Here is a 16,057-nt window from a genome sequence, read left to right on the forward strand (position 1 = left end):
TGCTTTAAATGGACTTAAAGCCTGCTGGTTATAGGCTACATATGGCGGTGACACTAATAATAATTTAAATCATGGTGATGCCTGGGAAAATATGGTTACTTACTTAATTAACTAATTAATTACTCCTAAACAAAACTCTTTAATGATGCTTTAAATTAGCACCATGACTTGACGATTAGATTAGAAGCACGGATGACTTCAGAAAATGAATAATAAACGTGATTTTTAAAATATGATATGGTGATTATTATAGATAACACAATCCAACAGTACGCAAAGCAGTATTAGCTCCACCATACTGCCTACATTTTAATGTATGTATAATGATAAACCGCTAGTAAAATAGCTAACAATACAATGTTGAAATAAATGATTGATTTGATTGATTAAATCAAAAATATATTGAAGACTGTCCATGTTTCATCCTGTGTTAAGTCTTTGTTAAATTCCGTTTATCTACATTCACATCACTGTTGCCATGACAACAGAAGATATGAAGCCTACACAGCACGCAAAGTAGCCGCGCAATAGAAGAGTGCTAAAGCTAAAACCTTTATCAACCTCCTTTCTGTTATGAGTCGAGCCTTACCATCGATAAATAACTCTTGTTGGCTTTATTGTAATAAGTGGCAACCCATCCAGTGAGTATATGTTAGCTAACTAAATGCAGACTGCAAATAATACTGTTATTTTTCGCTAAACGGGGCTAACTTCCTTAAATTGACTCACCGAAGGTTAGCTAAAAGCGGCTATAACATTAATCAACTTTTTTATAATAACAGTGTGACAGGGTTTAATTGCAGTGGTGCAAAATAACCAAGAACATTTACTGATGTACTGTACTTAGTGCTAGTGCTTTATTTATGTATCAGCTATTTCCATTTTGTACTACTCAATACTTCTGCTACATCACATTTCAGAGGCATATATTGTACTTTATACTCCACTACATTTATCTGACAGATTGAGTTAATAGTCATTTTTCAGTTTAAGATTTTACATGTACATGTTTTTTTTGCATTATTATAGATTAAAGCACTCAATTGTATATGAAATTGTTCAATTGAGAGGCACTTTGACTAACTACACCGTTGAGTGCCGCTTTTACAGGTCATCATACAGACACAGATAGTGAATGCAGGAGACCAAAAATAGAGCTAAAAGACAGTGAATATTGCACTTACATTCATCAGGTGGACATAAACAGGACTCTGAATGAGTGATAATTTCACCCTGTAACTGCTGCATATGTAAATAAGCAACTGTTTGCTGACTTGTTCACCATTTCAACTTAAAAGGCAATGATATACCAATGTTGTCATCCCAACTTGTTTCCACTGCCCAACAGTGGGCAAAGAATTATTGCAGGATTGAATATTGTGCCTTTTTGTATTTTCAAATGACTGATGTTGAGCAATAATTACCTTAATTTGGCTGGTTCTTAGACCTAATTGTTCATGGCAGCACTGAAAGGTCTGAGAGAAGGAGGACGAGGGCGGCTAGTTTTTGATCCTCCAGGTATAAATGGAGATGAAGAGGAGGAAGACTCACTTATGGTAAACTGAGGCGTCATACTCACCAGCATAGTAGTAGATAGTTGCAACAGTCAGATGCACACTCTTGCATTTCTATCTTTATTTCTAGGTTTTACTGAGTGTTTTGGCCCAGAATGGACAGGTGGGCCTCTGCTTCTATGACAGCACAGACTCCTCTTTACACTATATGATAGACACTCCTGACAACCATGAGCTTCACCTGCTGGCCAGAGGTAAACACTACACCTGTTATTGACACGAAAGTCTCTTTTTCAAACAGAATTACGTTCATGTTTTTATGGATTAAATTGCCAAAATATTTGTCCGTAAAATGACACTTGTGTTTGTCACGCTCACACTTAATATACACCTCTTCTAATTTCCTTTGTTTAGTTATTCAGGAGGTTAGTCCCCATGTAATCATTACCAGTGCAAAGCAGGAGCGCTGCATGACCCGCTTCCTGCACAAACTGGGTGAGCTCTGGGACATTATAATCTATGCATAGAGAATGGGAAAAAGAAAAATGTCAAAGAAAGTTTTGTTTTGACATGGCGTGAGACAAGAAGTTTCTGGGTCAAGGCACTAAAATGAGATTGGGGACACTGCAGCCAGCTAGTTGTGATAAGGGAGAAAAGTGATTGTATAACTGTTAGAAAATGCTTTGCTTTTTCGAGCACACTATAGTTACAGCTTTACCATTAAACCACAACGATGACAATAACTTTTCCATTCAAACGACTAACTATTAATTTTCACTTCTGTTATATCCCAGGTTCAAACCCAGACTACAAACCAGAGGTGGTTACTTATCCATATGTTGACTTTGGTAAAGAAATGCCCATCTATAATATCCTAATATTCTCATCAATTTTTGGGCAGTCTGTTTGTATTACATTTGCATGATTTTCCATAATGAAATGCTTAATTTTCAATATTGCAGGCCTGGAGGTTGGTAAACAGAGGCTGCTCTCTGCCCATCTACCTTTCCTTCCTAATTCTGTTTCAGAGAGAGAGAAAATGTCCTACCTCTCCTCCTGTATCTCCTTTGACTCTCCCCTGATGGTGAGCCAACAGTTTACCTATCATCCTCAAACTGCCAATCATTTTCTTGTGCTTTTCTGCTCATTTCTGTTTGTGTGTGTGTGTGTGCGCGCGCGCATCTGTTACGTAGCTGAGGACAGTGGGTGCACTGCTAAAATGTCTGGACAGGAGGCGAGTGGGAGTGGAGCTGGAAGACAGCAGTGTTGGAGTTCCTATCCTACAGTTCAACGCCTACACGCTGTAAGACACACACACAGACACATATACACATGCACAACATTGTGATTACACATTTTCCATAATGAGGACACTGAAAGAGTTTTTTCAATGAAGAATGACTTTTTACTTCTCTGTGTTCAGCTCCACCAGTTTTAGTCTGTGAAACATGCAGCAGTTACTTATAGCAAGTTTTCAGAGTATATGCACATTTACTACATTACATTTTCCCTATTCTCTTTATTTCCTTACTTCTCTCTTCTTTATATAAGAGCAAACCAAACCTCTCAGTTTTCATGAATGAAAATTGTTGCTTAGAACTGATCAAGGCGCAATTGGCTTCATCCTAATACAGGAAAGGTGTGGTGTGTATTGACCGAGACACATACAGGTAAGAAGGCACAGTTTGCAAATGTCTATAATTGTGATAATTATATAAATGATCTCTGTTAAATGTGTTTGTTAGATTGTTCTAACTAAAATAAAAACTAAAATTGTTTCTAACTTTCTTATGTTATATCAGTCATTTTATGTCTGCTGTTCTTATTTTGTTGTCTGATGCATTTTGCTATGTACACTATGTACTGCATCAGATTGTATGAAATACCTTGTTTAGATCAGGTTTATCATTAGATGAGGCAGACAAACAAATACATAAAAAGAAGTGGATGAATGAGAGATCACAATGGATTTTTTTGTATTGTTCCAGTGTACTACAGATCTTCAAGTCAGAACTTCACCCATCAGTGTACAAGCTCCATTCAGGCGAAAAAGAAGGACTCAGTCTTTATGGTATACAGCTCAGACAGTTGCATTTCAGTTTTATTTCTTCTCTTGCTAATGTAATGGTGTGACCACTAACTACTTGTCCTATTGTTTATTACAGGTATACTAAACCGCTGCAGGTCTAAGTTTGGCTCCAGATTGCTACGGTGAGAATCAACTTAGTCCACAGAATAACACACAAAAGTAATAAAGGGTTCTTTACTCCATGAAAAGAAAATATATATGGCTGTTATTTCTTTGGACAGGTTTTTGGTTCCCATTAAAACTTAACTGATAACAGTTGTGCTAAATTTATTCAACAAAATAATTGTGTCATCTTTTCCAACATACTGCATCATTAATTCCTTGCTACATTATTGTGGGAATGTACATTAATTTAAATCTGCAATTTTTCTTCACACAACCATTATTTTTGCATACACACAAGATACTTTGGTTATTGTAAGAGATAGGATGGTGTAAAAGTTGTAAGTTTGCACTATTTACTTTATAGAAGTAAAATAGGTGTAAGTGTCTTCTCTCCTGTCAGCCAGTGGTTTCTGCGGCCAACACAGGACCTGGCCGTGTTACACAGAAGACAGGAAGTGATACGTTTCTTCACATCACCTCGGAACTCAGACGCACAGAGTACCCTGCAGTCCTTGCTACGCAACATCAGAAACATACCAGTAACAACTGTGGCCAATTATCTTCTTTTTGTCACATCTGTTTACCACCTTACCTGATGTGTCACCACCTGAACATTAACGTTATGTCATCTGCCTACAGCCAGTTTACATGCTTGTGTGTGTGTGTGTGTGTGTGTGTGTGTGTGTGTGTGTGTGTGTGTGTGTGTGTGTGTGTGTGTGTGTGTGTGTGGGGTAGACTCTTCTGCACAGGATGTCTCTCTCTCACACCAAAGTGACTGACTGGCAGAGTCTCTACAAGGTTGGAGCTACAGTATTACCATGCACACCTTTTCCACATGACAGGTTCTTTTAAATGTGTACAAAATGTTTTGTGTGTTGTGTGTCAGACGGTATGCAGTGCAGTGTGTATTAGGGACATGGTGCAACACCTGCCTCAATCCATTCAGCTCTTTCATGATATCAGTGAGGGGCTCTCTGATGACCTCCACTATATCTCCTCCATCATCAGCCGAGTTGTGAGTTCTTCGTATTATGTTGTGCCCTCAAATCCCACCCCAGACTTGTATGTTTTGCTGTTTTTTGTTTGTTCTTTCAAAGTAATATTTATAGCCTTTTGTTCTATTAGATAAAAGAAACAAACATTTAATAAAACTTGTTCTTATCTTTTTACCATTTTATCCTTGTCTCTTATCTGCAGTTTATAAATCTGGCAAAATATGTTTTCTGCTTTGTAATATATCCCTTTTTTATTGTTCTATGTACACAGGGCATCCATGCAAAAGAGAGTGAAATTGCTCTCATTGGACCACCCTGTATAAATAAACATTGTATGAATGACTGAATGAAAAGTATAATTGAGATTGATTCCATCTCTAATCTGGGACATAGGTCGATTTTGAAACCAGCATAGCCGAGAACCGCTTCACCATCAAACCAAACGTGGACCCCGCAATAGATGAGAGTAAGTACAGCGAAGTGTCAGTTTAATTTGTGGACCTATGTGACTTTACATTCTGGTTGAACTGAACTCTTAATTACTCTCTCTCCCTCTGTCAGAAAAGAGGAGGATGATGGGGTTGTCCGACTTCCTGACAGATGTTGCCAGAAGAGAGCTGGAACATCTGGATGCCCGCATCCCGTCCTGCTGTGTCATCTACATCCCTCTGGTCCAGTCTTTATGTCTATACATCTACTGGCTTATACACATATAAAAATGTTGGAATGATATATATATATATATATATATATCATTCCAACATTTTTAGTCACTTTGCTTTTGCTGCATGTAGTGTATTATGGGTGGAATTCAATATCAGATATGGAGAAAACTCTGGGGCTCCATATATCGTATAAAGGTGCTCATTATTTGATTCTTCTTACAGATTGGATTCCTTCTCTCTGTCCCTCGACTGTCCAGTATGGTGGAGAAGGAGGATTTTGAGATAGAGGGGCTTGATTTTATGGTGTGTTTGTTAACTTGTCATTTTTGTTTGTGTGTGTGTTTTTTTAAAATGACAAAATTGCTCATGTTTTTGTCATTTTTAGTTCCTGTCAGAGGACCGTTTGCACTACCGCAGCCAGAGAACCAAGGATCTAGATGACCTCCTAGGAGACTTGCACTGTGACATCAGAGGTATTTTTCCCACTAACAGAAAACACCTGAGATCTGTGCATCTGATGGCTTTACAACAATCACTGTACACCTCCCAAGATACTTTCCTGATGGTATGCTTCCTGTTTCTCAGACATGGAGATGGCAGTAATGACACAACTGCAGAACACAATCCTCGAGAGGAGCAGCTCCCTCCACAAGGTTGGTTTGCGTCATTGTGCACTTCCAGCCTCCGAGTGTTAAAAACATGACTCCCACTCTGATGAAATGACTGTTGGTGTGGAAGTAATGCTATAAATGTGTGTAGGTGGATTTGTTGTGATTAACTATGTGTTTCCTTTGGTTGGGATGTGTTGTTCATTTTGATTATGAAACAGGTCTTGATCCCATCACAAGTTCTTTTCAAATGCTGTCATATTTGCTACATGATCCATTGCATTCCGCAACTGCAATTTGTATTGTTATTTTTGAGGGCAGAATGAGCATTAAGGTCAGATGATGAAGTATTGTGTTTACGGTATTGTAGCTGTGGTTAGACGTCTCTACCAGTTAAGCAGATTGCATCTTTGCAATTAAATTAATCTAAAAGAAACACTGAGTTTTATTTGAAAACAGCTTTGTTAAAGTGATACTTCACTCAAAGTCTCTCTCACACACCCTCACTGTGGTTAAAATAATTTCTTAAAATAAAAAGTTTTTCAATTATCAAAACATCCAATGACAAATTGTGAACCTCTCCAGTAACATAACTATGCTGTGCATTTGCTCTTCATGTTCCAAATGCTCCTATTTTTAACAAAATATGATTAAATACACAGTTTCCAAATGAATGCTCATGAATGAATACTTTCATCACCCTGTCAAGAGTGAGAGAAGGAGTGTGTGTCTGTTTGTGCATGTAGAGCACATGCCGCCTGCTTTGTCACTAGTAAGAAGACCTCTCTTTAGGACATTCAGCGTATTTAATGTGTGTTGTGTAGGTCCTGGATCTCACTGCTGAGCTGGACTGTCTGATGGCTATGAGCAGTGCCTCCCAGGAGTACGGCTATACCTCACCCAAGCTTGCCAGCCATAGGAAGATAACAGTCATGCAGGGCAGGTAGACTCGTATACATGAGATGGAAATAATTATTGGAGTACAAGATTGTACATTTCTGTATTTAATCATTTTTCTAGACACCCGCTGTTGGAGCTGTGCACTCCTGTGTTTGTTGCCAACTCCTTCGAGAGCTCAGAGTTGCAGGGCAGAATCAAGATCATCACTGGACCCAACTCATCTGGCAAGAGCATCTATCTCAAACAGGTCAGGACAGTCAGAAAAAACTATCTGTCCCCAACAAATACGTATAAGTTTTATCAACTCTGTAACAGGTACAATGATAAACAACTTGTCATCACTAGCTCACTCATACTCAACCTTCTGTGTCACTTTGCTGCAGAATCAGTCACACCGTTTTGACTTGTGTATACACCTCAGTTTCCTGTTTACCTGAAATTGGCTTGTCATTGATGTTTGGGAGATTTTGGGGCTAAACAGACTTGTAAACAGTTACAAAAAAGTAAAAGCTATATAAACAGGAGATGATACCCATTCAAAGAAAATGTATAATTGCAAATAATCTGCCTTCAACATCTGTTTCTTCAGCACCAGTAGTTGCATTAAGGATACTAGTTGCATCAGCATGCTGCCATCAGATGTAGATATATGAGATATATAAGATACATTTTACCTTTCCAGACTGTAATTAACTTAATTAGTAGAAAAAGCCTCTCAAGTGGGGGAGGTTTGCACTTGTAAATCATCTTTCTTTCTGATTTGGCAGGTAGGTCTGATTGTGTTCATGGCTCTGATTGGCTCAGATGTGCCGGCGAAGGAGGCAGAGATTGGTCTGGTGGATGGGATCTTCACCCGTATGCAGAGCAGAGAGTCTGTGTCTGTGGGACTCAGCACCTTTATGATTGACCTCAACCAGGTTAGATACCTCAACTACCTCACACTCACACACGTTAACACATGCAAGCTTCTCTGTGTGTGCAGTATGTGTGTCTGTGTATGTGGGTGTGAAAATAAAAGACATCAACCTCTAACACTCCTGTCCTCCACTCCCACAATCCACCTGTCAAGACCGTTTTATAAAACAACTACTGCCTACAACCATAACACACACACACACACACACACACACACACACACACACACACACACACACACACAATAAAACAACAAAATGTAGTATACTGTAACAGTTTATGTCTTTATTCTCCAGATGGCCCAGGCTCTCAACAGCAGTACTGGCAACTCATTAGTTCTCGTGGATGAATTTGGAAAAGGAACTAACACAGTAAGAGGGACTTGCAGCACTTTGTGAATTAAATCCATATGGATACTCATAACGAGGACACACAGTGTCATTAATGTGAGGCACCTGAAACCAATTCCAGCCAATATTAGCTAATTTAGAGTTGCAGCCTGAACCAACACGTACCACCTATCAGCAAGAAAATTGCAGCAGCTGTAAATATAGAAGTCTTGATGTGCACCATCTACAGGCAAGGGAGGTAGTAACACTTAACTTCTATCATTTATTAGCAGTATGAACATTTAATAAATAGTTCGTAAGGAGATGTAAGGGCATGAAATTTTTTAATTGTTTGTTAGTGTTCAGCATTTGTCATTACAACTTATAATTTCTCCCTATGAACATACATTTTATATTATTACAAATGTAATTTACTTTATTGTGAGTCATTCTCATACACCAGTCTCCACTTGGTGCATAAAGGAGGAATAATAGTTGATGAATACATTAAGAAACACTTATCTGCTTACAACTACTTTATAATAAGTTACAAACCATTTATTGCATGTTTGTATACTTCATCTATTTGCTAAACAGGGACTTGAAATAAAGTTTTGCCAGGAAATAACAAATTACATTTTAGGTCTGGGGCAATGTCCATGTAAAGAGTGTTAAAATACCCCTTTTTTGTTTTGGTAACTGGAGCATATTTATTGCTAAATAGTTAGAAGAGTTCATACTGTTCTGGGTTTCATTATGTTCTCTACCCTCCATCACTGTCTGACAGGTTACTCTGGAGAGGAATGGAGTAAGTCCAAACCAATTTTGTTCGTCTAAAGAGGAAAAAGAGGCGTGGGATGCAGAAGCCAAACAAAATAAAATTACAAGTTTAGTTTGAATAAGTTCTGTCAGACATCCAAAAAGTCAAAAGTGTACAAACATAATTAAAAAATAATACAACTCCAAAAAAGAAAACACTCGTATTAAAATTGCTGCAGCTATTGCTTTCCTTTCCTGTAGGTGGCAACATGTACTATTAAAAAAAAAGGTCTACATCTGCATATTGAAATTACTGCTGTTAATTTCCTTTCCTTTAGGTGGTTCAAGTGGTCGACAATGACAGAACAGCTACAGTGTTCAACCTGTTTATACAACAAAAGTTTTAAAGTAAACAATGATTTCTGTTATCATGGCATGGATTCATATATATGTCATAAATCAATACATTTAATGAATTATTACTGACTTCCTGTAATATTAATTAGGTTACTGTGGCATGATTATCACCAGTAAATAGTAAGTCATTTGCAAAGATGTATAGATATGTATATATCTATAACATTAGTATCAATTAAGTTTACATTTTTCTTCTAACATAATGTTGCTCAATCAGGCTATCAAGGTTTAAAGAGCTGAACCTGAATTGAAACTGAAAAGTTTGGCCCATAGCATCTTCCTGCTTGTTCAGAAAAACAGCAAAACAATATAATGTTCCCCCTCAGGTGGATGGACTGTCTTTGCTGGCTGCATCGATCTCTCATTGGCTGAGAAAAGCTGCGGTAGATGTTCCTCACGTTCTGTTGGCTACCAACTTCCACAGTTTGCTGCAGCTGGGCCTCCTACCCTCCTCTGTCCTGCTGTCTCTTCTGGTATGAGAGATACTTCGACTGAGATTGCACAATAAGCAAAGCAATTGTGTGAATGTTCAGAACTAATGTGCTGCAGAATAACACTGACAGCAGTTGCAATGACCAATTAGCTAATGAGGCTGCATTGCAGATATGTGTTACGTCAGTAGAAATTTATTTTGTATTTATAAGATTTTTGTGTGTGTGTGTGTGTGTGTGTTAGACTCTAGAGACAGCAGTGGACGGGGATGAGTTGGTGTTTCTGTACCAACTGAAGGAAGGGATCTGCCAATCCAGCTATGCTGCCAACATCGCTACACTGGCAGGCCTGCCAATTAGCCTTGTACAGAGAGGGGTGGAGGTAAACATACACACACACACACACACACACACAGTGGTACACAGAAGCGTGCTCATATAGACTGACTGCGGGTGTGTGTTTGGTCAGGTGTCTGAACTGTACAGGACAGGAAGGCCCATTAAACGCGTTGACAAAGCATCATCGGATGAGCAGGCAAACAGGTTAGCTAAACTTAAACTGCACAGAAAGACAATAAAACCCCACACTATAGAGCAGTGTGTGTGTGAAGCAGACAGGTGTGTACGTGTGTTACTGACAGGTGCAGGTCTATGGTGGAGAAGTTTCTGAACCTTGACCTGGAAGACAAAGATTTGGATCTGCAACGCTTCATGAAAGAGGAGCTCTTGCCCTCCGCTGGTGACCTTCTGAACCGCAGCTGAACTTTTCTGCTTCTGCGAACTTTTTCTGCAGCTCAGTGGTCAGTTTGTCTCTTCATTCCTGTGTTGTCAGTCGGTTTTTGAAGCAGGCAGGCTTTAAGTGCTGTTCTACCAGGACAGGATACATTTATCTACACATGACTACAATGCTGTTACTGTAACACTTTAACATTTAATACCCTGCACGTGTTACAAAGGTTTATGTTGTAGCAAAACAAAATACCCAAGTCATTTTTTTCTTGTGTTTTGTTAAATTTAAACACTGTGTGTGCGTTTCAAAATATTATATGTGACAGAAAACAGATTCTTCTTCACGATATGGTTGAAGTCCTTTCAGCATCACTTCACACAGTCTTTTGAGATCAATAAATAAATGCAGGTTGTTTATTGTGATCCCGTTAAGGCTTCAGTGATGTGCCAGGTAGTTAGGAAAGCCACTGTGAGATACAAAAGAGTATAGATAGGGAGATTGTGAGCCGAGTTGCAGAATGGTGTATCACAGCAGTGTTTGGTCATGACAAAGATGGTTTTGTTAGGAAAGAGCTCCACCGTGGTCTCCACATTGCACTCTTCTTCCTTCACACAACCTAAAGTCTTAAGATCCAGAACATCAGCTAGGGAGACAAGATAATGGTATTTAGTCATTGAAGTACATTAAAATAAAATAGATTAATCCTGATAACCTTTCTAATGCTTAGGTATTAATTGATAAACTTATACTGACTAAAAATACAGTCTTATCCAACACACCTGCCTTCCCTCGGCCTGTGTAGCATCGCTCGCCGAGGCTGCAGTTGGTTTGAGTGGTGTAGCAGGCGTCCCAGAAGCCCAGATCACAACGGAAACACTCCAGCAACTCTTCCTCCTCCACTAATCCCACAGACTCCATTTGCAGTTGTAGCTGCTCCTGCTCTTCACCTGAGCCCAAAGAACATCACAAACACAGCACTGTTTAAGGTGGGAGACTGTCTCTAATGACAAAATAATTAGCAAAAGAATAGGTAAAAAAAATAAATACTGTCCACTATATTGAAAGCTGGAAAACATGAATGTGACATATAAATCATATGTGTTAATTTAACCGTTATTTAAAGTCCCACTGAGGTTGGAAGATGGCAGACTAAAAAGCTGCAGATAGAATTATACAAAATCAGGCAACAGAAAAATTATACAAAAAACACATGAAAATATTAAAAACACTAAATTGTGAAAAGTGAAGGCCAGAGAATATATAGTCATAAATAGTGCACAGTGTATGTCAGATTCATGAATAAAATTCTTTTTATTATTCAGATTTTGAGGCATTTATGTAATAGTTTGTTGGACACATTTATTATTCAGGGGTTGCAGAATGTGTGAAGTGTTGGAGCGCTGCTGGAGGACATCAAGCCAAACTGATGAGCAACATTCTGCCGAGCTCTCAAGCATCTCAGAAATATTTTGTTTATTCTGCAGCGGCCTGGAATTTGTTTCTTGGAGTGGATGACTTGTGTTATTCAGAGAGTGCTCCAAGTCTTAGGGCAGCATTGTGGTTATTATTAACCAGACAGATACTGGACCTGGAACTATAAAGGTAGCTTATTTGGACACAACAACATATTACTATCCAAGTAGTTCTGGATCACTTATCTGAGATTTAGGTTTCGGGTTTATTGTGAGAACACGCTTCACTGCTGCAACTGGTTGCTGCTGGGAAAAGGATTAATCTGTTCATTAGGTTCTTAAGATGTGTTTCAGTGAGACTCACAATCCTTATCCCCTCTCATCTCGTTAGCTAATGCTAGGTCAGGTGAACAAGCAGACAAAAGAGTAGTGAAGTTGGAAACATTGTGAGACAAAAACAGACTTACTATCCAGTGTCTCTAACCTGTAGTATTCATTGTTTAATTTGTATGTCCTAAATCTATACTCAGTTACCACTTTATTAAGTACACCTTGTCTAATGCAGTTGAATGCAAAAGTCCTGAAGTAAATCCTACTTTAATGAATGGTTAAAATTGTTTTGTTTGAGGTGTTGATTTTGGAGGATGCACAGTAGTATGTGCTGTTGCACTGTGTTACATAATATGTCTCTATTATATTTTGTACCTCATTTAAATCAGTGAGGGTAGACAAAACTACAGCCTCAAAAGTGACCATAAAACAACACCTCTTTTAAAAGACTTTCAACACAAACATAACCTTTATGAAGGGAGGATTCATTATAGAGCTGCAATGATTAGTCAACTAATCAGCAACTATTTTGATAAGCAAAAATGCCAAACTTGATGGTTACAGCTTCTCAACTGTGAAAGATTTCTGCTTTTAAATATACATTTAATATACATATAATATATTAAATAGATGTGTTTTAGAGTTTTATAAAGCAAATAATGACTGGATTAATTAGGAAAATAATCTGCAGATTAATCAATAATGAAAATAACCATTAGTTGCAGATCCTATTTATTGCAGGGCTGTTGTATTTGACAGTTAGTTAGTTAGACTTTATTGTTCCCAGGGGAAATTCTTTTTGACAGCACTGTACATCACAGCACTGCATTGGATTTATATTAACTAATCAAATCCTTATATGTACATAATTCATAAATTATTGAAACCAGCAAGAAACTGTTCATGAATAACAATCAACCAGAAGTTAATTACATTTTTAATGCCCATTTGTATTAGTTGTTGTTGTTGTTGTTGGAGTTTGAGGTGTAGAATCTACAAGTTCTAGTATCAGCATTAGCTGACAACAGGATATACTGTTGGGTCAACGGACACTTACTATAACCCCGGTAATAGGTAATCTTACCTTGAGTAGGTGCGAGCATCATAACGGCAAAAACACAAAATATTAGTTCTCTCATTTTCAGCACAATACTTCCTCCATTGACTGCACCATGAGCACTGCTGAGGAGACCGGAAGCAGGGCTGATATTGGATTAGTCAGGAATGCACCTGCTATTTGTCCTGCACCAATCACAGCTGCTGAAGGCTGCAAATGATCAGAGAAGAGACGTTTTTGGGGAACAGCTGCAATACAAGAGAGGTGGGATGTAGAGTTTGGCAACCAGGAAGGATTTTATGCCTCCCTAAATGTCAGAAAACATCATTTGGTTTAATAGCTGTTTTAACAGAAGTTACAACGTGAACGTCACATATAAAACGAAGCTGATAACTCGTCTCTCTGTTTCTAAAAAAACTACTGAATTTCAGATGTAGACAAAAGTTAAAACTCCTCAGTGGTGGAAAACATTTCTCCATCTGGTCATGAAGACTTCTTAACTCAATCCCTTTTCCTGCTGTAACAGGTGTTAAAAAAAAACAAAAAAAACACTTTTTCAAACTGGTGTCTTCAGGCTGACTGATCCTCAGTCACTCTCATCTTTTTGTGCCAAAAAATGTTGATCATAGCTCCTCTCTCTCTTAAGGAACAGAGAAATTGCATGTGTCCTGAGTCAGCAAAGGGTTAAGCAGCTTACAGCCTCCCGTCCGTCTGCTCAGATATGTATCAGTGCACACACACACACACACACACACACACACACACACACACACACACACACAAACAAAGCCCTCTCTCAGAGCAGGGGATTCAATTCAGTTATATTCTCAATGCAGCATAAAACGTGTGTCACTGAATTATGTAACACTGCTGTTCACACAAACCTCACAGATTTCTTGAATTCTCTGTTGCTGCAGTGATGTGTGCAGGTGTGTAAAGATACTGAAATTCCCTCTGGTCAGATCACTGTCAGATTCAAAGAGATCTCATATCTAAATCAGGATTAATGCCTGCTAAATAAAATGTTATATGCAGCATGTATAATAAGAAACAGGAGCGACATTATTCCTGCAACTGGTTGAGTTGTTTGGCTCAGGTAATTTGTAAGAATTTTGATAAACGATTAATCGTATTAATCTTCTTCATTGTGAGGATGTCTTGCTTTTCTTAGTCTTATATGTTGGTACACTCAATATCTTCGAGTTTTGGACTGTTGTTAGGACAAGAAATTGGAAGACGTTGGTTTGGGCTCTGGGAAATTGTCCTGCACCATTTACACTATTTTCCGACAGCTTTCATCTGACATTATCTTGGAGGATGTAGTTCATGGTGCTGTTGAATTTACTATATGAAAAGGTGTTTCTTTTATTTCACCTGCTCTCATTGATATAAATGGGCTGGATGAAATAATAAAAGCCTCAAAAATGATCCTGCAGTTGAGTCAAAATCTCTTTGAAGAAAAACTGAGGATTATAACCTTCATGAAGGGAGGATTTACTACAGGACTGTCTTTAAGCTATCAGGCGTACCTAATAAACTGGTAACTGAGTATAGATGAAAGAAAATTGACAATAATCAATAAAATAATCTGCAGTTTAATCACTAATGACAGTAATCGGTTGCAGCACTATAATCGAGCATCTTTCCTTCTAAATGTAAACACATCAGGGCATCTCACCCTGAGAGGGACTCATGTATGTGCGAGAGCGAGGAGAGAGCTGCTTCTCTAAGCGGTAAGTGCGAAGGAGGCAGCTTGTTACAAGATTCAGTCAAGATTCAGACACAACTCCCCAGCTCATCCCTGCCTCTGAAATATACATCTTAGAACAGAATACTGTACCTACACAAATCCTTTCACTGAGCGTGTGAGAGGGAGAGATGGGTGCTGTTTTTAGCGAGTGAAATGTGTGGCTGAAAATGACTGTATCTTCAGTCTCGGTCGTCATCTGGATGGCAGGATCCCAGCATGGGCTCAAACAACAAGGAAATACTGTAGTCCTAAAGGCACCTATAAAAACCTTCAGACTGATCCCCTGTGTAATTAGAGGCTGCAGGAGAAAATGCTGGCGATAATTAAAATCCTACCCCCGTACCTCTCTTACTGTTCAAACAGGCTCACTTTTAATTGTACCTGATAACATTATACTCTGCATTGTTTTGCCCTATTTTGGCTATTTTACTGTTTCGTAGAAGCCGAGGACTGAGACGGAGGATGGAGGACATGAATAAAGCGTAGGAATCAGATTATGATGAGAGAGGAGATGAAAGGTCGGAATGGTGGGAGACTGAGGCTTCAGTTACTCGAATCACAGGACCGCTTTTCTCAGTTAAGCTGCGTCAGGAATAACTCATACCAGCCTCACCAGATTTTGCTGTTTTTTTTTAAGTCAGTGCTCTTTCTTTTCATTCTATCCAAATTGTTTAAGATCTCGCCTCACTGCACTTGATAAAAGCTAAAACTGAGCCACTGACACTGAATTAAAAAAAAAAAAAAAGTTGAATTACAGAAAAAAAAAATTTAAACTGAAGTCCAAGCTTGCATGTGTACGAAGCACCAGCTGGTATTTATAGCGTGGCTGTAGGAGTCGAGTGAGAGGAGTGTGGCCTTGTGTGCCTCTCTTGTTTATACCGAGACACAATTTCCTCAGATAAAGAGCAGATTACAGTATGTGTGAGATTAGATAAAGACTCATTCGAGACCTAATCTTGCTCATCCACTTAGCTGAACCTCTCCAGCGAGGAAATGTAGACGCTGTTCCTCTACAGAGATGTGTGTGTGTGTGTGAGAGAGAGAGAGGGAG

General features: G+C 38.6%; 1 protein-coding gene across 2 annotated transcripts; it reads left to right on the forward strand.

The window, feature by feature from the left end:
• The first annotated feature begins 393 nt into the window (after window positions 1-393).
• msh5 (mutS homolog 5) lies at window positions 394-10,879 on the forward strand. Of its 2 annotated transcripts, XM_056380802.1 has the most exons (26): window positions 394-641; window positions 1,446-1,556; window positions 1,645-1,768; window positions 1,929-2,009; window positions 2,309-2,362; window positions 2,477-2,598; window positions 2,708-2,817; window positions 3,149-3,184; window positions 3,503-3,585; window positions 3,680-3,725; window positions 4,109-4,247; window positions 4,444-4,506; window positions 4,595-4,723; window positions 5,097-5,169; window positions 5,265-5,374; window positions 5,591-5,671; window positions 5,754-5,841; window positions 5,954-6,021; window positions 6,801-6,919; window positions 6,997-7,123; window positions 7,644-7,793; window positions 8,088-8,162; window positions 9,623-9,769; window positions 9,972-10,109; window positions 10,197-10,270; window positions 10,369-10,879. In XM_056380802.1, the coding sequence occupies exons 2-26, from the start codon at window positions 1,458-1,460 to the stop codon at window positions 10,487-10,489; spliced, it is 2,457 nt and encodes an 818-aa protein (XP_056236777.1). In that variant the 5' UTR covers window positions 394-641; window positions 1,446-1,457; the 3' UTR covers window positions 10,490-10,879. The 2 variants fall into 2 exon arrangements, with proteins under 2 accessions (XP_056236777.1, XP_056236778.1); XM_056380803.1 differs by lacking the exon at window positions 1,929-2,009 and having other exon boundaries at window positions 395-641.
• Window positions 10,880-16,057: the final 5,178 nt, after the last annotated feature.

Source organism: Seriola aureovittata, chromosome 7 (assembly GCF_021018895.1).
Source record: "Seriola aureovittata isolate HTS-2021-v1 ecotype China chromosome 7, ASM2101889v1, whole genome shotgun sequence".
NCBI lineage: Eukaryota > Metazoa > Chordata > Actinopteri > Carangiformes > Carangidae > Seriola > Seriola aureovittata.

Bases quoted from the DNA above. Each gene is read 5' to 3' on its own strand.
- msh5 (XM_056380802.1), top strand. From the start codon at position 1,458: ATGGCAGCACTGAAAGGTCTGAGAGAAGGAGGACGAGGGCGGCTAGTT. The intron at 1,769-1,928 runs GTAAACACTACA...TCCTTTGTTTAG, and splicing joins GCTTCACCTGCTGGCCAGAG to TTATTCAGGAGGTTAGTCCC. The intron at 9,770-9,971 runs GTATGAGAGATA...TGTGTGTGTTAG, and splicing joins CTGTCCTGCTGTCTCTTCTG to ACTCTAGAGACAGCAGTGGA.